This window comes from Rhipicephalus sanguineus, chromosome 2, assembly GCF_013339695.2.
Source record: "Rhipicephalus sanguineus isolate Rsan-2018 chromosome 2, BIME_Rsan_1.4, whole genome shotgun sequence".
NCBI lineage: Eukaryota > Metazoa > Arthropoda > Arachnida > Ixodida > Ixodidae > Rhipicephalus > Rhipicephalus sanguineus.
In genome coordinates, this window is record NC_051177.1 from 9,553,088 (window position 1) to 9,574,084 (window position 20,997).

Genomic DNA, 20,997 nt, shown 5'->3' on the forward strand with positions numbered 1-20,997 from the left:
GAAAGTCAGTTGGAGTCTGACTAAATTGGGAATGTTATCAAGGGAAGACGATGCGTTCAACATGCTGCTTGCAAAAATGCAGTGGCACAGAACATAGCACCTGCCATGAAGCAGTAACAGAAATCATTACACTGTGCCAAAGTTACCAAGACCTGTGCTGACAGCATTCATCGGCCTGTCGTTCTTCATTGTGCAAAGAACAGCTTGCTGCCATTTTCGACCGACCAGCATTGCTAGCAGGAATGAAGGCGTTTGTGTGTGAGAAAGTTGCCTGTCAACCCTCCTTGATGGCCTTTGCTTAGCTGCAACATGTCCAACAGCCCACATCAAGTTTTGTTCCTTCGCTCAGTTATGCTATTGAGTAAGAAATTGCTCACGTTTAGCCCAAACACCACCAACATGTTCCTGCGCCTGCACCGGTTGGATGCGTCAAAGTCGGAGCCGAGCCCCAACTGCTCTTTCAAGGTGTGGCTTTGTGGGGATCGAGGCACACCCACGCTTACTGGAGCTCTTTGCTTCCTTTCCATCCCAGGAGCGAATGTTTTTCTGTGTTCTGTGGTGCCGCCAAAGACAACAAAGTGTTCTCCTGTGAGATATAACACTTGTGTATTTCCCATGTGGCGCTCAACGCCTTTGCATGCTGAGCACGTGTGCAGAGTGGTGCGCAACATGTATGCAAGCGATGGCGGACTCGCTAAGCCGGAACCTGCGGGGCTCTCGACTCCCTTGAGTAACGAGGCTACCACACCTTTCCGTTGTGGTGACATTGTGACTAGGCCCCAACTACAGCTCGCCATGCAACTATTTAACCAGCTGCCCCATGCACCGCATCCTATGAATTCGATGGTATCTGCCACAGTTAATCGGCAGTGTACATAGGGATGGTCGGCCAATATGCTTTGCATGTGGCTACGCCAATGCATTCGTGCACAATCACCTAGCACCACATCGTGGAGTCATATTGCAAGTTCTTCCTGTCCATGCTATGGCCCACTATCGGCCTTGTCACTGACATGATGCCCAATATCCACTACCCACCATTCACCTTCTCCATGCTGTCATGCACTGTCACCGATACCAGCAGAGGAAAAATAAGTAGACTCCCGTTGAGATGAACTCGAAGGGACCGTGGTCATCTGTTCGTCTTATCAGAAGTGCCCCCAAAAAAGAGAGATGCTAACATGCCAAGTGCATCCAAATATGTTGCTTGAAAACACTGACTGCAGTAGGCTTACAATGGGGGCAAAAAGACAAGAAAAAGCATTTATTTGGCTCATCTAGATAAAAACTATGCCTTCAAGCAGAGTATTTACACGAATCGTACGAGCACCTGATTTCGCGGGTTCAAAAATAAAAAAGTTAATGAAGATACTGCTACCACATTTTAATGATAAAACTGTAGCACGCTCCTATATTGACGATTACAAAAGAGAGAGAGGGAGAGAATCACAATTTTCCTTCCAATAATGTAAATTTATTGTCCTGGCAGTTCCTTGTCTTCTGTGAGCCTGTTTTGCTGGATAAGATCAATTCTGGATACGCCTCGGTCGCGTGCTGTTGCCTTGACAAAGTCATGATACGCTGAGTTGCTTATGAAAGTCTGCAAGGTTTTCTTCGAGGTCCGGATATTTCCTCGTTTTCGACCCGTTGTAACTGAAGATTTCTCGTTTTCGACCCGTTGTAGCTGAAGATAACCCATTGCGCTACTCACGGTCACAAGCCTCGCGCACACGAAAAAGGCACGACGCAGCTCTATTCAGTGTACAAAATAACCTTCTCTTGTCGTGCACTTCCGTAATCAAAATGGCTCATCACAATTTGCACTTCACTGGGAACATACAACGCGCACAGGTCCTGCGCGAACCAACGCGAACTGACCACAAAATGTCATAGAGTTAATAGGCCTCCAACGATGGATGGATGGATGCTATGAGCGTCCCCTTTATAACGGGGCGGTGACATGTCTGCCACCAGGCTCGAAGAAAAAAAAAAGAAAGAAAAAACTTCCTTGTTTCAAGTTGGCTTAATACCTTATCTATACTGATACCCCAAAAAAATAAATTCACGGTCCATCTCTCTGCCTCTTAAGGCAGAATGACCTCCTCTACGTTGAATCGGCCGCATCGCATTGATAAAACAGAGGAGGCGCTGCGTTAGGGTGCCTTGATGCCCGCGCGCTCCACTGAGGGTGAGGACAGGCGCGTCGTCTGCTACGACGGCCGCCATTGCGAATCCCGCCGCATCTCGGCAGCATGCGAAACGCGCTACACAAAGCGCTTGAGGCGCACGGATACGTCCGGAAATAAGTGCACACTAGTGAGCTTTCTCTTTTTCTTTTCTTTTTTGAAGCTTGGGCAGCTTTTATTGCTGTTGTTGCCTAAATGTTTATTAAGGAAGCATGTAATTCATGTAAGCTGATGGGCTGTGCATGTGTTATGCGCTAGAGGTAGACGTAGACTCTGTTATGTTGAAAACGAATCCTCCTCCTTACGCCGGAAACGACAAAGTCTAAAGCCTTACTTAATTTTCTCGTAAGCTCTGCATTCCAAATACACAAATAATCATTTAAAGTATTTGTATACATGTCAGCAGCAGCAGTATATGTATCTGAACACACACAATTTAGTGTTGCGAAGCTACCTAAGCGCTATTAAGGTGGCTCATTTTGCTAAGTTTGCAAACAATCTACTCGTTTATTATAAATGTCATCATACATATTGTACACAGAATAAAGGGCCGAGGGGCTGTACGGTGCGAATATCCTGCTAAAATGAAATGAAAGCTTCTGTATCATTATTATTGCTGACATTTCTTGCTCACAATCTGTAGCCGCTACTGTATCGGCACTCGAGTTGCACCTTGAGTCCTTATCAAAACGATGAATACGTTGTTGAGTAGTATGCCATAAAACTTTGCATGCGCGCAGTATCAGTGCGTTTTAGATGCGAAGTATCTTAAGGCGGTGTTCAATCCGGTGGTGGTGGTGGTGGTGGTGGTGTGCGGCGTGACCACCCTTACTGCGCATACGCATACCCTCTCCACTTCCCCTATCCCCTCCCCCTTTCCACTCTTCCTCTGAAACGCGGGCTAGACATGCCGAAATTCTCTCCTGCGCAACGCCGCGATGAGCACCAGCGCATGCGTGTCCCCTCCCCCTCCTCTCCTATGCTGCCCCCTCTCGCACGCCTGCTGACCGCATTCCCCGCTTGCCCTGTGAGAATTAACGGCCAGGCTAGAGGGAAGACGACAAGACGCGCGTAGCGTTCCTCTTCGCATTCCACGACGCGAGGTCGGTAGCATGCCCAAATAACGCCAACGGAACGCGATCGTGCAAGTGCTCCGGCTTCGCATCGCCTCATGGTCCCCTTTAGCGGGAGATGGTGCGAGCCACTCACAGGGACAAAGTTAAAGGGCCCCTGACAGCCGATTTCTTCTTTGTGACATTTATGTTGTAATAAGTAGGTCTGTGTCTTGTAATCACGGAATGACACCGTAAATCCTCCAACGTGATGTCTAAATAATCCTAGCAGCGTTAATTGTGGTCATTTTTAGTGTAGGTTCAAGATGCGCGCCGAAAGAGGATAAGAAACTAGCGCCGCGCCGTGGCGGTCGTGCCTCGGGGCACGTGTGATAACGTGCGCTCAGTATTGGGGGACGTCAGCCACGCGCTTGTTGAACTGCCAGTTGGAGAACACACACACGGAGAGCTCACGCTGCCTGCCGACACGTACCGAAGAAGGAGAAGGTGGGAAAGCAAACATGCTTCGCAATATACCACAGTGCATGCACCGCGCATATTTCTGTCTGTGACGTCGACAACACTTGCTTTACCTCTGCAACGTCACAAGGGGCCTACGTCTACGTCATACTAGTGGTTATGTTGATAGGAGTTCAAAATTCAGATGAGCACTCAGGCTTACTTTAAAACCAAATTAAAATATCTTAAAGGCAACGCTCGTCACTCATAATCGGTCAGAAGTGCCCCCGCATGCAGGACTATCAAACAACACAAGCATCTCGAGTTTCCAAATTCGGTGTCAGGGGTCCTTTAAGGTGAGTCGCTTTTGACAGCTATACCGTTCAACAACAACAAAAAAAGGGGGGGTGGGGGAGGAAACACTTTCCTTATACTCGTCTGTTTTCTTCTTTACGTTATTTTTTATTATTTTTTAGTTATGCATCCGGCTTGCGAGCCCAAATTTTGGCTTCCCTGTCTACTTCCAGTCTGCGCAGACCATAAAACCTTTCGCTTTGGTCTTTTGATGTTAGCCGCAACGAAGCTTCGCACTGGCGAATCTTCGTTGCACACCAACGTGCTTGTCTTCTGGCCGTCTTCATCATGTGGTTCTGTCATCTACAACTGTATCTTTTCTATTACATATTGTCTATAAAGGCACCCGTGCTCGCTCCAACAAAGGCACGTACACGACTGTCGTACAACAGCCGTGGTTATGCAGGCTAATATAGATTACTTGTGCAAATATATGAAAACGTGGTTGTCACTTGACGCATGAATATATATGAATGTAGTTGTAACGTGACGCATGAATATATATATATATATATATATAGCCTGAGTTGATGCCTGTCATTTCAAGGTTTTGTTTCTTGAGTTAAAGAAAACTTCAGTTGTGGCCTATTATTGTCAGCTTCATTCTTTGAGATATTAGTCACTCCAGTACTCGGCCTTATATACATCAGTTGGATGACATTGCCCTGCTAAGAACTGTCATGAATATTTGCAAGCCACTTCTAATGAATATATAATTCCGCAGCCTTTTCAACAAAGTTACGAGGACTGCGTCACTATATTTGAAGAATCCGCTAGTATCAAGCATCCGAAGCTGAATTACTTTTCAGCACAGTATCATGCATCAGACACCATGAAAAAGATTCAACGTATGTTTTTACATGCACTTTCTGTGTATAATGAACATGACGGTGTATTGTCAGATGTTTCAAATAAATATCTGTCAAGCATTTTAAGCTAAGAAAACTCAAAGGTGCTGAAGAAATGTGACGGAAATTAATATGTTAATATAACAAACGATGCATTCATTGCACGCACATAAATATAACAACCACTTTTTCACACATTCAGCGCCATATAATGTTGCTACGCGCATTGTGGAATATTCTTTCAGACACAAAGCAAAAAGTTAGTCCTGGAAAAAAAGTGCCAGGAGCCCGGCACGTACACGGAAACTTAAGTGGCTATTTAACCAGATTACGCAAACGGATTCAATGCACGATATGTCATGACTGCGATAGATGATATAGAAAAAACCACTTAGAACAGCTGAGTGAGATCGCTGTTGTGACCATCACCAACTAATTGCTGCGGCTGCTGCCCCAACGAAGCCGCCAGCACCCGTTTCCCTTCCCCGCCCCGTCGCGCCGCAGCGGCTGCAACTGCAACTAGGGCCGACGCGCTCTCCCATAGAAAGCCGCCCGACACGGCAGGCCGTACCGTGCGCTTTTTCATCCAGCGGCCGTGATCTGGCGCCTTCCGCGTCGCGATTTCCTTCGCTCCGGGAAGCGCTTTTTTTTTTCCGCTCTTGCTTTCTCTCGGTCGCCTTAATGCCCCACCAAGACTGCAGTGTTCGTTTCGCAGAATCACCAGCGTTGTCGATCACCGTGAAAGTTCGTCTTAACAGAAGAGTACAGTTGGGCGGTTCATCTTAAGCGAATTTTTTTTGCATTGAGTCTATGGGAAACCAAACGAACGGTTCTCTGTTGTTCGGCATAGGCAAGAATTCGTCTTAACGGGAGTTCACTGTAATCGTCACAGCCCACGAGGCAGGGTCTGCAATGCTGTCAAAATACGGAAGTCCTCGACATTGCCAGTCGAACATGATAGAATGTATGCCAAAGCCATTGTATCTGAATGGACACAAATATTTGCCACTTACCTCAAAATTTTCCTCTGCATTTTCCCTCTGAACAGCCAACTCTAGTCATATTCACCCATTAGAGACACGCACACCATTCATGTTGTCATTGAGGACATTCTATTTGCCATCAAATTTGTCATTTCTTGATTTTCTCATGATGGTATCCTTGGCTGGGATTTTCTTACGCACCATGACGCCATCATTCATGGCTGATGGGCCGAAATAGGTGGCCAGCGCTGCCTAGATGGCGCACCTAAAATTTACAAGATGCGCCGCCTTGGCGAGCCAGCTGAGAAACATCTAGTAATACAGAGCCGCCGCGAGGCGAACGACGGCACGTTTCAATGTGCCCTCACATACTTCGTGGCACGTTCAAACGCATGCTGAATGTCATTCGACACTACCGCGGCTTTTGCTTGATGTGCATTGTTTTGTAGGTACTTTGGAACACGCAAGACTAGCGAAGATCGGGACACTTCGCTGCACTGTGGTGCATTGGGCGAACAGCGATGCCACCAATTATTCTCCGCTGCGGTTTCAGTGATGTGATGTGTGCGGACGGGTACCTTCGCAAGAGTGTGCTGTCGAAAGGACGTAAGTTGTCCAATGCAAAGTATGTCTATGATGTGGAAGAAGCTGTTTTTCGCAGAGACAGCGATTGTGACCTTTCAGCGAAGTGTCAAGCACCGTACGACGTAAACTTACAGGTAAGTGTGTTCAAATTGCGCTAGCGAAGCTCGACGGTGTATGCAGTGTGCTCGTTGTGCGCCCGCTTTGAAATAAAATTAGTGCCTCAGGCAGCACTGAGAACATTCAGCCCAGTGAGTGACAGCTGTTTTGAGCGAGCATATCACATTTACGTAATCTGTAGTTACAGCTCTCGTACTATATTACAGAAGCTGTTTCGCTACACTCTTTGCTTTACGGTGTTTTTAACGGCTTGCATGTGCCCACTAAATGCTCGTATCGCAGTCTTTAAAAAAACGTTTTTGAAGCTTACGGTGAAGCGTGAAATAAATGCAAAAAGGCTGGTGTAAAGTGGAGATCAGTGGTGGTAGCAGAACTACAAACATGTCACGTCTCGTGCTTTAACGACGTCGACTTGCCATCGTCTGCAGGCCGTTTGCAAACTTGCGATCGGCCATCGTCTAAGCCTGATACTTAAAAAAACTGCCTTTGAGGAACCTATAGGGTTCTTATAGGAACCTTTGAGGAACCTTTTTGTTTTTTATAGTGGTAATTGACTTCGTGGTGGTTCCGAGTTTGACATGCAGTGTGTGATCAGCAATGGAACATGCGTAGACAACACGGTTTTCCTAGCGGTCATGGATTTGTAACCGGTCTAGAGCTGTGCATGTTACAGTGACGTATAATACCGTTTTGATGGAATGTAACGCGAGCTTTTTTTTTTCTAGATTCTTGCAACTTAAAGTCGGTCCTCGTGTTACAATCGAATACCGAAATTCTATTTTTTCTTCCTGGACGTAATGAAATGTCACCCCTGACATTACAATCGTGGTCATGTTACAGTTGAGTAAATACGGTATGTGTAATGTACGGCGCGATGCTTACGCAACCTAAGCTGTCATGTGCTTTCTTTAACTTTTTCAAGGCCAGTTTCAAATAAAAGATTTTTGGATGTTTTCCAGAGCGCCAACCCGTGTGCATTGATGGAAAGCAAGGCCGAAGGGAGTCAACTATGCTCTGGACTATTTTTTTCAGTTATTAAAGACATTTTTGATTGTGGCATTTGTGAATACAATACCGCCGGTCTCGACGCTTCTTTTTCCTCGTTTGATGATCGCGCACGGCGGCATGGTTCACGTTAGCAGCCACTCGTATTTGTTTGTATGCCCGAGTGTTTCCGGCCGTGCCCGGCAGGGCGGCGCACCCTGTCCGCGGAAACTCCAGCGCTGGTTCCCCATAGAGCTCTCGCTGCCATTAGATTTCATGTATACTGTGACATGGTTGTGACGGTGAAGTACGCAGTATGGAAGCTGCTTCAGATCAAAACTCTTTTGTTGGTCTAACTTGCGCCCACTCAAGATAAACTCAAGGTACAATGATAGCGGCAAGCATGGTGTTGACTAATTTGATTGTCGGCAGAATCCATCGTCTTTTATACTGTCACATGGTCGTGATGTCGACAAAGACCGCAGGCGAGGTGTCCAAGATGAAACACTTTATTTGGCCGAACTTGTGGCCGAGAAACGAAAAGGTAATTTACAGCAATACACATGGTATGCACTGATAGCGACGAACAGAGCGTCGACCGACGATCAACTGACAAGTGGTGAAGTGCGTCAGCATTTATACATGTGACGTCGAATATTCCAGTCTTATCACTGGTGGTCGCGCAAGCTCTGGAATAATCTAGGCTGTTTGCGGCCTGCGCGCAATCTTAACAAAACGATCTACAACAATCGCGAAGCTTCTCGAACAATGAGGCGCAGTTTGCGCTGAGCGTTGCTGACAGTCTTTGTGGGCGAAAACCGAATACAGCAAAAGCGATAATAAGAAACGCACGCGGCAATTTAGATTCCTCAGCTGCGTTAACGAGCATAGTATAGTTTAAGACGCACCACATGCACCACCTCAGGCTGAGCTCGGCGCCTCTGATAGTTCGTGATGTCGTCGGAAACAACCTCGTAGTCGAGTGCGCCGAGAGGTCGAAGTACCCTGTACGGTCCGAAGTATCGTCGAAAGAGCTTCTCGCTCAGTCCACGTCGTCGTATTGGCGTCCAGACCCAGACACGGTCGCCGAGCTGGTACTCCAAGAAGCATCGTCAAAGATTGTAGCGACGGCTGTCGGTGTGCTGCTGGGTCTTGATGCGCAGGCAGGCGAGCTGTCGAGCTTCTTCGGCACGTTGTAAGTAAGCGGCAGCGTTGAGATTTTCTTTGTCGGTGACGTTGGGTAGCATGGCGTCGAGCGTCGTCGCTGGGCTCCTTCCGTAGACCAACTTGTACGGCGCCATCTGCGTCGTTTCTTGGACGGCCGTGTTGTAAGCGAAGGTCACGTACGGAAGGATGGCGTCCCATGTCTTGTGCTCAACGTCGACGTACATGGCCAGCATGTCGGCGATGGTCTTATTTAGACGCTCAGTGAGGCCATTGGTCTGCGGGTGGTAGGCGGTGGTGTGGCGGTGGCTCGTCTCGCTGTATTTGAAGATTGCCTGAGTTAGGTCCGCTGTAAAGGCGGTACCTCTGTCTGTGATGAGGACCTCTGGGGCGCCATGACGCAAGACGATGTTCTCCACGAAGAACTTGGCTACCTCGGTGGCACTGCCTTTGGGCAAGGCCTTTGTTTCGGCGTAGCGGGTGAGGTAGTCAGTTGCCACGACTATCCATTTGTTGCTGGAGGTCGACGTCGGGAACGGCCCCAGTAGGTCCATCCCGATTTGCTGGAACGGCCGGTGAGGTGGTTCGATTGGCTGCAGAAGTCCCGCTGGCCTAGTTGGCAGTGTCTTCTGTCGCTGGCAAACTCGGCAAGTCTTAACGTAGTGGGCGACGTCGGCAGCAAGGCGTGGCCAGTAGTATTTTTCCTGTATTCTGGCGAGCGTGCGGGAAACACCGAGGTGTCCAGCCGTCGGGTCGTCGTGTAGGGCCTGGAGTACTTCTGGTTGCAATGATGAGGGCACGACAAGAAGGTAGTCGGTTCGAAGTGTCGAGAAGTCCTTCTTCAGGAGGACGCAGTTTCGTAAGAAAAACGACGGCAGTCCACGCTTGAATACCTTCAGAACAACGGCGGTCTTGCACTCGAGGTACTCCATAAGGCCCCCCGAGTTCCGCGTCGGCTCGTTGCCTTTCGGCGAAGTCGTTGGTACTTATAGTTCCAAGGAAGCAGTCATCGTCGTTGTCTTGCGGCGGCGCGTCAACGGGGGCACGAGACAGGCAGTTGGCTTCAAAGTGTTTTCGTCCGGACTTGTACACGACGGTAATGTCGAATTCTTGAAGCCTCAGACTCCATCGTGCAAGACGGCGTGATGGTCACTGACAACTTTGAAGGGCCTGCCATAGAGGTAGGCACGAAAATTTGACGTAGCCCAGATGATGGCAAGGCATTCCTTTTCTGTTGTGGAATAGTTGGCTTCTGCCTTGGATAGTGACCGGCTAGCATAACTGGTAACCCTTTCAAGCCCGTCAGTCTTTTGCACAAGGATGGCACCGAGTCCTACGCTGCTTGCGTCGGTGTGTATTTCCGTATCGGTGCAATCGTCGAAATGCGCAAGTATGGGTGGCGTCTGCAGGCGTTGTTTAAATTCTTGAAATGCTTGCACTTGCACCGTTTCCCACCTGAATTCCACGTTAGTCTTCGTGAGAAGCGTCAGTGGTTCCGCGATCCGTGAAAAGTGTTTGACGAAGCGTCTGTAATAGGCGCAAAAGCCTGCAGCAGCATAGGTCACTGCTTGCAGCTGCGGCTGCACCGACTCGTGGGTGCCCAGAGACTGCTGGATTTCCTCTCGGACGATGTCAGCGATCGACGCAACTTCAGGCTGTGGTGAGGGTAACAGCTTGCGCAGTTCTTCCCGCACGATCGCCAGGATCGTTTCGCGCAGGTCGTCGGAATCGACGGCATGAACAGCTGGGCTGTCTTGAATCGATCGGCGATTATACTGGCAGTTGCGCATTTCCAGCGTCTTCTCAATTGCCGTCGCCTCTGAGATGAATTCTTGGACTGTCGAGGGTGGGTTCCGCATCAGCCCAGCGAAGAGCTCTTGCTTTACCCCTCGCATGAGGAAGCAGACTTTCTTGTCCTCGGGCAACGATCTACAACAATCGTGAATCTTCTCGAACAGTGAGGCGCGGTTTGCGCTGAGCGTTGCGGACAGTCTTTGTGGGCAAAAACCGAATACAGCAAAAGTGATAATAAGAAATGCACGTGGCAATACACAATTGATCGGAAATTTCAGCGTTACTGCTTGTGCTCACGTTAGCTCTAGAATGAACTCAACTGCTTGCAGTAGTCTGTTTGCAATCGGGATAATCTAAAATAATCGACAAGTTTCGCGAACATTGCGGTGCGGCCTGCACCGAGTGGTGGTAACCACTTTTGTGGGTGAGACACAAAAGTGAAGAAATAAGTGTGTGGTGACAATACCAACAATCTTTCGCTTTCAAGCAAACTACTTGTGAGCGATGATGCCAATGTTCCTCCCAAATCGTCAGTGGTCGTGCCCATGTACTGCAGCAGCCACTGTCATGCTATGGCACTCGTTTTCCCATCTGGCTGCTTCTTACTCGGAGAGGTCTGCTGGTACCTTTTGGCAACCGTGGACATCACACAGGGCTCAAGCACTGTTTGTGTTTGCAACCCATTGCCATACCCTTTGATGCTGCTTCGAGAGAAATGTCTTGGCAATGTGGAACCCATCAATGAGGTGGCCTGCAATCCTGTACACTGTGTGCAACGTTAGCTCAAACAGTGCTGACTGAATAAATACTCCTTGTGACAATATATTACAGACCACCATGCAGTATGTTGGCTGTCATTGAAAGATCCCTCAGACCTTCTTACCTGTTAAGCACTTTGCATGCTAGACTACGATACCCCCATGGTGTACCGCAGTGTGTTATGTGCAATGCAAACACCCTCTCGTGCTCTCTCTTGCGTGGAGACAATTCCTGCTGCTTACTATACCAGCTGGCTGTTTCTTCTGTTGACCTTAACGCCATCATCACTTCTGAGCAGTGCCCGAACCATCGGATTGCTTCGATTACAGACTTGCTTTCTGATCCAGCAACACATTATGACGGCTCGCAAACACAAGATACACAATGAAACTGTGATCAGACCGCGGGAAGCATGGCATGGAAGCACCTCCAATGATGAGCCAACGCAAGTGCTCAAAGCAAGAGACACAGATATCAGAGGCCTTACTTTTGCTGACTACGTTGTCATACGCAGCATCATGGAATACAGATCTCGAAGACTATGCTTTTGCTGAAAATCATCATGGGTGTTTTGCGCTTAGTTCGGAGTGCGATTATGCAGGAAAAACATCAAATTTTGACGGTGAATTGCAGGTGGAGATGCTTAGAGATCGGGCTGCTAAGCAGGATTGGGTGTGATTCAAGCAGGCCTGTGTTGCATGGACGCAATGGGTGATTGAGGTGTGGAGCGGGAGGGGTGTGGGGTCGCTTTCCCGGAACAGCATGGAAATTTGAAATTGGCAGTGAAATTGGAACGGGTGCTTGCTGGGAATTTTATGATAATGTGGTAAGCGCTGGGCCATCGTTGCTCTTGACCACCTCATGCGATACACTGAAACTGCTGCCCTCCCCAAATTTAAGCACGCGATGTTGCCTTCGTCCTGCTTCGTTGATTCATCCAGGTTTACTCCAGAACTTCTCAGTGATTATGGACATGTTTTTTGCTCTAAGTAGTTGAAGCCATCCTCGGAGAGAGCCACATTGTTCATCACACAACTACAGCATACCACTTTCAAACCAGTGGCCTCACTGAATGTTTTTACTGTGTGCTTGATGACATGCTTGCAATGCACCACACCAAACAAATTGCAATGTCATTCTGCTCGGTGTAACCTAGGCATGCAAGTCTGCTACTTGGAGCACCCCTGGTTTTTCGCCCTTTTTATATTTGTACAGTTGACATACATCGCACACAATCTACAGAATTCTCCCATACTGTCTAGATGCGGCTGAGTGTGCCTGTTTTTCCCACCACAAGACAGACATGCTGAAAGGTGATGCAGTCTTGCTCAGGCCTTTATTTCAACTAACCAGTAGCACCAGAAGAACACTCATGCTCGCACCACTTCAGCATCCACATTTGTTTCTATGGGAGCTGTCAGTTCTTTCCAGTGCACCTGGTCTCTCATAGAAACTGCTGCCCAGGCATGAGGGCTCTTTCCACATCATCAAATGCATATCTGCTGTCAGATGTGCATTTATCATCATCATCATCAGCCTGTCTACGCCCACTGCAGGGCAAAGGCCTCTCCCATGTTCCGCCAATCAACCCGGTCCTGTGCTTTCTGCTGCCACGTAATACCTGCAAACTTCTTAATCTCATCTACCCACCTAATTTTCTGTCTCCCCCTCACGCGTTTGCCATCTCTTGGAATCTAGTCAGTTACCCTTAATGACCATCGGTTATCCTGCCGACGTGCTACGTGCGCGGCCCATATCCATTTCTTCTTCTTGATTTCAACTATGATGTCCTTACCCCGTTTGTTCCCTGACCCACTCTGCTCTCTTCCTGTCTCTTAAGGTTACACCCATCATTTTCCTTTCCATCACTCGCTGCGTCGTCCTCAATTTAAGTTGAACCCTCTTTGTAAGTCTCCAGGTTTCTGCTCCGTAGGTAAGTACAGTAAAACCTCGGTAATTTGTACTCGGTTAATTGGGAATCCCGGATAATTTGTATTATTTGCGCGGTCCCAAATTTTTACATGTAAATTTAACCGGATAATTGGTGCGGCCAGTCTGCGACTTCCCGGTTAATTGGCACACTTGGCCGCGACTTCCAAGATATGCAAAGGGTGTTGCGAATCTCGGAGGCTGTAACTAAAACATGCATTTTTTTTTTTTGATGTACGGATCTCGAAGGCCATGTTTTTTTTTTTACCGGAAATACGTCTTAGATGCCATGTTTTAGCAATTGCCAGGCGGCGATGCGTGCGGTTGCGATCATGATCATCATCATCTCAACAGCGATGTTAGCCACTCTAGCGAAGTGAATGTTTTGTGGAGTCTTTGTCAGGGTTGCCAGGTTGGGCTATAAATAGCCAAATTAGGCTACTTTTTTGTGGACTTGGCAGGATTTTTTGTCGTTGGCTATTTGGCTACATTTGGGCTACTACCTGCCTTCGCTTGAAATGCTTGTTTTCCGATGCCTTTTCTCCTCTTTAGTGGTTGTTGTGCCTCAAGTTCGTTGTGAATCAAGTGTTTACGTACACAGTTATCTTTCCTTCACTCTTTCTACTATCTTTTCCTTGGCCTTTTGCATTATTTAGGTATCAGCAGCCTCCACCATACAGTTACGGTAGTCAGTAATAATGAATTCATTCCCTTCCTTTGAAGGCGAAGCTTCTTTTGCCGGGGTTTCGCGTTGCTGCTGAGTCGCTCCCTCTGACGGCGGATAAAATTGTGGATTTAAATACAAAGTGTCAATGAAAGCACACACGAAGTAACTTCATTGGTTTCTCCATTCCTTTGGCTACAATCATCACATTGTGGCTGGCGTCACTTCAAAGAAAACAAATTAATAAAGCAACAAGAAAATAGAAATGCCAGCAAATAAAGTGGCATTTCCTTTCTGTTGCTACTATCCGCACCATATACGCGATCTTGCATGGAGCAGCACACTTGGAGACATGCATATCATATGGGTAACTCCCCACAAAAGGTCTTGATTTCTTTTTTAATACTGCTTCATTTTTTTTGTTTTATTCATGTTAAACTATCTGTGTACAAAAAATAATAAATAGAAGCTTTCTTTTTCATATTTACTCTTTGGCTATTTGGGCTATTTTTTATTAATTACGTTTGGCTACTTTTGGGCTATTAATGGGCCGAAATTTGGCGGGTAGCTCTCCGAGTACCTGGCAACCCTGGTCTTTGTGCCATTTGGATGTCGGCTGGCGAGCATTGTGCGATTCGGTGCAACTGCTCCATTTGTCTCCTGTCTCCGCTTGAGTGTCTTCATGGAGGCAGGTGGAGACCACCGTTATTCGACGGTGTTTTGAGCACGCCGGTTTTGTGAAAGAAGAGGCAACCTCCGCTGAGTTTGCTGTCACCGCTGTCACTTGCCCGTTTGATGAAGAAGGGGAGACTCTCTGCGCTCGATATGAGGCTTTGCACGCGGACGAGGAGTGCACTCCAATCGGATTCTCCGAGTACGCAAATGTCGAGTGCACAGTGCAGACGTGTTACGCCGACATCGACAGCGAGATAGCTGCGAGATCGACCGATTCGGCCTCTAATGTTGACAGCGATGACGAGCCCTCCCGAGCACCCCCTTTGGCGGATGTCATCGATGCCTTGAGTGTTGTGCGCAGCTTCGTCGAGTGCAACGGCGGCGAGGCTGAGATGCTGCGCCTCATTGACAGGCTGGAAAATATGACTTTCAGTGCTGGGAACTACCGAACGCGTCAGTCACGCATGGAGGAATTTTTCTCCAAGTAGGCGGACTTGCCACAATAAAGGTGTGGCTTCCGTACATCACGTTTTCTGGCTGATTTCTTTGATTTCGCGTTGTTTCGGATAATTGGGAATCCCGCTTAATTCGGTTATTTTTCTCGGTCCCGAGGCCTTCGAATTAACGAGGTTTTACTGTACCGGTAAGATGCAGCTGTTATATATCTTCCTCTTGAGGGATAGTGGTAGATTACCATTCATGATTTGATAATGCTTGCCGAATGAGCCCCAACTCATCCTTATTCTTCTAGTTATTTCACTCTCATGGTTCGGCTCCGCGGTTACTACCTGTCCTAAGTAGATGTACTCCTTTACAACTTCCAGTGTCTCACCACCTATCGCAAAGCTCTGTTCTCTGCCAAGATTGTTCCACATTACTTTAGTTTTATGCATATTAATTTTCAGACCTACTCTTCTACTTTCCGTATCCAGTTCAGTAATCATGAGCTGCAATTCGTCTCCCGCGTTACTCATCAATGCAATGTCATCAGTGAATCGTAGGTTACTGAGATACTCTCCATTAACTCTTATCCCTAACTCTTCCCAATCTAGGGCCCTGAAAACCTCCTGTAAACACGCGGTGAATAACATTGGAGAGATCGTGTCTCCCTGCCGTACGCCCTTCTTTATTGGGATTCTGTCGCTTTTTTTATGGAGGACTATAGTGGCTGTGGATCCGCTGTAGATTTCTTCCATTATGTTTATATAGGCTTCGTCAATGCCTTGATTCCGCAGTGCCTGCATGACTGCTGATGTCTCCACCGAATCAAATGCCTTCTCGTAATCTATGAAGGCTATGTATAGGGGTTGGTTGTATTCCGCGCATTTCTCTATCACCTGATTGATAGTATGAATATGGTCTATTGTTGAGAATCCTGTACGAAATCCTGCCTGGTCCCTTGGTTGATTGAACTCTAATGTCGTATTAATTCTGTTAGCAATTACTTTTGTAAATAGCTTGTAGACAATGGACAGTAAGCTTATGGGCCTGTAATTTTTCAGGTCCTTGACGTCCCCTTTCTTATGGATCAAGATGATGTTGGCATTCTTCCAAGATTCTGGTGTCCTCCCCGTCGAGAGGCACTTCGTATACAGGGTGGCCAGTTTCTCTAACATAATCTCTCCACCGTCTTTCAACAGGTCTGATGTTACCTGATCCTCACCAGCTGCTTTGCCTCTTTGCATTCCCTTTAGGGCTTTCTTTACTTCTCCTGTCAATACTGGTGGGATGTCAGATTCCTCTGCGCTATTACTCCTTCTTACGTTATCATCCTGAATGCCTCGGCTGCTGTACAGATCTCTGTAGAACTCTTCCGCTACCTCAACTATTCTATCCATATTGCTTGTGACCTTGCCTTCCTTGTCCCTTAATGCATACATCTGATTTTTGCCTATGCACAGTTTTGTCTTCATAGCTTTGAGGCTTCTTCCGTTCTTTAGAGCATGCTCAATTCTCTCCATATTATACTTTCTTATGTCGGCTACTTTACACCTATTTATTAACTTCGAAAGCTCCGCCAGCTCTATTTTGTCTGTTGCATTTGAGGCTTTCATAGCTTGAGGTTTCTTAATGAGGTTTTTCGTCTCTTGGGATAGCTTACCAGTGTCCTGTCTAACGACTGTACCCCCGACTTCCACTGCACACGCCTTGATGATACTAGTCAGGTTATCATTTATTGCGTCAACGCTAAGGTCGGTTTCCTCGGTTAAAGCCGCGTACCTATTCTGAAGTGAAACTCTGAATTCCTGAACTTTCCCTCTCAGAGCTAGTTCATTAATCGGCTTCTTGCGTATCAGTTTCTGCCGTTCCTTCCTCACGTCAAGTTGAATTCTAGATCTTACCATTCTATGGTCACTGCATCGGATCTTGTTAACTACTTCCACATCCTGTACAATGCCCGGGTGGCCGCACATTATGAAGTCTATTTCATTTTTAGTTTCGCCATTAGGACTCCTCCACATCCACTTACGAGTAGCCCGTTTTCTGTAGAAGGTATTCAAGATGCGTAAATTATTGCGTTCTGCAAACTCTACTAGTAACTCCCCTCTGGCGTTTCTAGAGCCGATGCCATATTCCCCAACTGCATGATCTCCAGCCTGCTTCTTGCCTACCTTTGCATTAAAGTCGCCCATCAGTACAGTATACTGTGTCTTTACCTTACTCATTGCTGATTCTACGTCTTCGTAGAAGCGTTCAACCATTTGATCATCATGGCTGGATGTAGGCGCGTAGGCCTGTACAACCTTCATCTTGTACCTCTTATTAAACCTAATTACGATACATATCACCCTCTCATTAATGCTATAGTATTCCTCTATATTGCCAGTTATATCATTATGGATAAGGAACCCCACTCCTAGTTCTCTTCTGTCAGCTAAGCCACGATAGCATAGGACGTGTCCGTTCTTCAGCACTGTATAAGCCTCCTGTGGCCTCCTAACCTCACTGAGCCCTATTACATCCCATTTAACACCCTCTAATTCCTCGAATAGTACAGCTAGACTCGCCTCACTAGATAAAGTTCTAGCGTTATACGTAGCCAAATTCAGATTCCAATGGCGGCCTGTCCATACCCAGAGATTCTTAGCACCCTCTGCTGCGTCGCAGGTCTGACCGCCGCCTTGGTCAGTTGCTTCGCAGCCGCTGGGGACTGAGGGCCGAGGGTTAATTGGTGTGTTCATGTGGGAGGCAGTGGCCAAGTACTACACCAGGGTGGCCAATCCTGCTCTGGTGAGGGAGTGCATTGCTGGCTGTGGTCGCCAGTGGGGCTGCACCCCGTCACAGTACCATGACGCTATTTTAGACAAGGTAGCTCAATTAATGCGCTCAGACTAGAAAGAGTGCAGCGTAAAAGTGCGAAGCGCAGCATGTGCTTACACCATATACTTAATCGGAAAAAAAAAGGAAGCACCGTGAACCCTCATAGAAAGTGAGATTTATTCTGCTGGTACTTCCTTTTGTTCAGTGATCCAGTTTTGCTGGCTTTGAGGTCCCATCTGGATACGCCTCAATCGCATACCTATTCAAGGGCCACTACCTTGACCTAGTTGCAGCGATGGCGTAGTTGCAGCGATGGCGTAGTTGCAGCGATGGCGTAGGTTGCAGCGATGGCGTAGTGGTAGAGCATCAGCTTCGCATGCAAGAGGTCCGTGGTTCGAATCCCGGTGCCGGACAATTCCCAACCGGATTAACAAAAAAAAAAATCCGCGTGATGATGGAATTATGTGCATTTATGTCAGATGTTTAAGTCATGAAATCAAACCTGTTAACTGTCTGTGGACTTGTGCCATTGTGGATGAGATGTTGTCCACGTAGAGTGGCCGTACCATGATCCACTCGCAGTGATGAGGTCGGCTCTCTCATTCCCGAGGGTAATTCTAGCGAGGAACATGAATGCTAGTGAATCGTCATGAATTGTCGCTCATTCTCAGAAGTTGTGACCCGTTTTGACGGCTGCTGCTTCAAATTCTGTCACGTAAATGCCTGTACATGTGGCTTACTTGTGAAACAGTGCTGCAGCTTATTTTATTGATCATTTCATTCAGCCACATTGCATGGCACTTGAACCAAACCTGTTTAGAATAGTTGTATATTTTACATTCAGAGCTTTTTAATTTTGTTTGCACTCCTTTGAGTGCTCGTGCCACTGTTTGCATTCACACTTGCCACAGTTAAATTTGCTTATTTATTTGGTAATACTGCTGACTGCAGTGAGAGTTGTTGCCAAGTGGGAAACAAATGATAGTCTCTTGAACAGAAAGCAGTCTATAAAAACAAATGGTTCATTTGCTCACAATGACATGCTGGATGTCCAGGCGGACTACATTGGATTGAGCCAGAAGGATGAGTCGAGCATGTTTCAAGAATTGAACACAATACTTTGAAATCCTTGACATCCCTGTAATGCACCGTTGCAGTGATCATCTACAAACCTTTGGAAGAATGCTTTATCAATCTATAAACTGACTTAATGCTTCGTTTCAGTGTTCCTTTAAAATGAGAATGTGAAGTTGACTTGGGAGCCAACAGATGGAAACACAATGTGCAGATAGGTAGAATCCTGTCCATTCAAACTTTGTGATAAATCTTTGTACTGCACATTTCAGGGCTTGGTGATGTGTTTTGTTGTTGCCATTGAGCTCTTGTGTTTGGATGTATCTGGCAAACAATTTGTTGCTGAATATATGTGCTGCTTAATGTGCCTTTGTGCAGGCATGCGGCTCGATTTGACTGTGGCTGTGAGTACCGACTGACTGTCTCGCTCCTCAACGGCAAAAGGAGAGTGCTTCACGAGTACACCACTGATCCCATTCTGACGCTTCAGTGGGTTGGCCGTGAATGGAATCAAGTAAGAACAGCAGCTTTCCCATTGGGCTGCAGTGCAACCTTCTCACCAGGCTCTACACTGTGGTATAAACAGGGGTGGAAGTGCTGCGCCATTTGCGCCACGCTGCGCCAATCCGCTTCTGCTGCGCCATCCTGCTCCAAAACGCAATATTGCGCCGAAATTGCTCCCAAGCGGTCTTTGGTGCACGGCCTCCGCGATGGGCTCCGGTGCGCTACCGGAACCGATCCCCGAGGCTACGTTTGGTGCCTTCATGTGCTGCTGTCATCCGTGTCATGGCGCGCCTATGCGAGCTTATATCATCATCACATCACTTGGGGCGCTCTCGTGACGTTGTCGAAGGCGCAAAAAAGCTAGCGAGCCTGTACAGGAGCTAGCTACAAGAAAGCAACATTTTTAGATACAAGAAAGTGAGTTGTGCGGCATATTTCGATGGCGCCGGCGGCAACGGAGTTTTTTGGCGCGCTGCGCGCACGAGGCGTTTGCTGTCATCGTGGCCTGGGATTGCGAACATGAATAAAAGTAAGTGCGTTGACACTTCATAATGTCGAAAAGGTTCTATTTACTGCGAATATTTACTTTGATGTGAAGCCATGAGGATGTGCGAGCAGCTGCCGCGGACGTAAACGCGCGACCATTATTTAGAAACTTTGCATTAAGGAAACCGCTGTATAGCTGAGTGTGTAAGATGGATTTTGTGTCGTAAGTCTGCATGAGAAAGAAAAATTTGTTTTATCCGTTTTCGGTCAATAAAGCCACTGCCAACCGCGAAACCACTCACAAGGCTTCGGTTTGTGTAAGTCGGTTGGACCATTTCCGAAACACATTTTCTTTAGTGAGAGCGTGCCATGTGGAAAATTTTTTGCATTGCGCACAAGCCCTTAGACGTTATAAATGCAGCATGTAAACGCGCTCGTGCAGCGACGAGCCAGTGCGATCGGTCGCGTTGTTAGATTTTTGCTCGTCAGAACCTGCGCTCGGCTCGTGCTTGAGTACGCTGTAGCTCGTACCATGCATCCGCTCGCCGCAGTTGCTGTGTGTGGTTTGGTACATGAGGTGGCGAGTGACGAAATATACAAAAAAGAATAAGATAGTCACTTGGAACGCTTATTACTCAGACGAATGTGAGGTAGTACGAAAACAGAACCACGCGATACAAATTGTGCGCTTGCGACATCTAGTGTCATCGCACCTCATGTACCTTATTTGTGTGCTTATAACCGACACCAATAATTGACAAATCTGGGAAGGGAACTTGAAGGGGAAAGGTCGAACCGCATGGCGCAGTTTTTGGCGCGACTCACGCGTGGTCGGAGGGTCGCGCGCGTCATTTTGACGAACGCCATCTCAATATCGCGCCGTCGCGTCTTCATACTCGAAAACGCCTCGTGCGGCGCGTCGCTCGCTCGTCTGACAAGCGGAGTTTAGGGTGCAGACGCGTGTTTGCTTGGTTTCTTCCAGTGCCTCCAGACGGCGCTGACCTCCGCGCATTTCGAAGGAACAATTTGAAGCCGGCGTAGGCTTTTGACAAAAACGCCACTCGCTATATATATATATATATATATATCGTTTGTGTTAACTGTGGTTGGTTCATCAGT

At 47.4% G+C, this 20,997-nt stretch overlaps 1 protein-coding gene across 1 annotated transcript in view; it reads left to right on the top strand.

Annotated features, from left to right (window-relative positions):
- LOC119382391 (F-box only protein 6) overlaps positions 1-20,997 on the top strand; it is a gene marked incomplete at its 5' end in the record, with an annotated part of 60,582 nt that overhangs the window by 13,565 nt on the left and 26,020 nt on the right. The window contains 1 exon segment of the mRNA XM_037650085.2: positions 19,267-19,402. Coding sequence (XP_037506013.1) covers positions 19,267-19,402 — 136 coding nt within the window.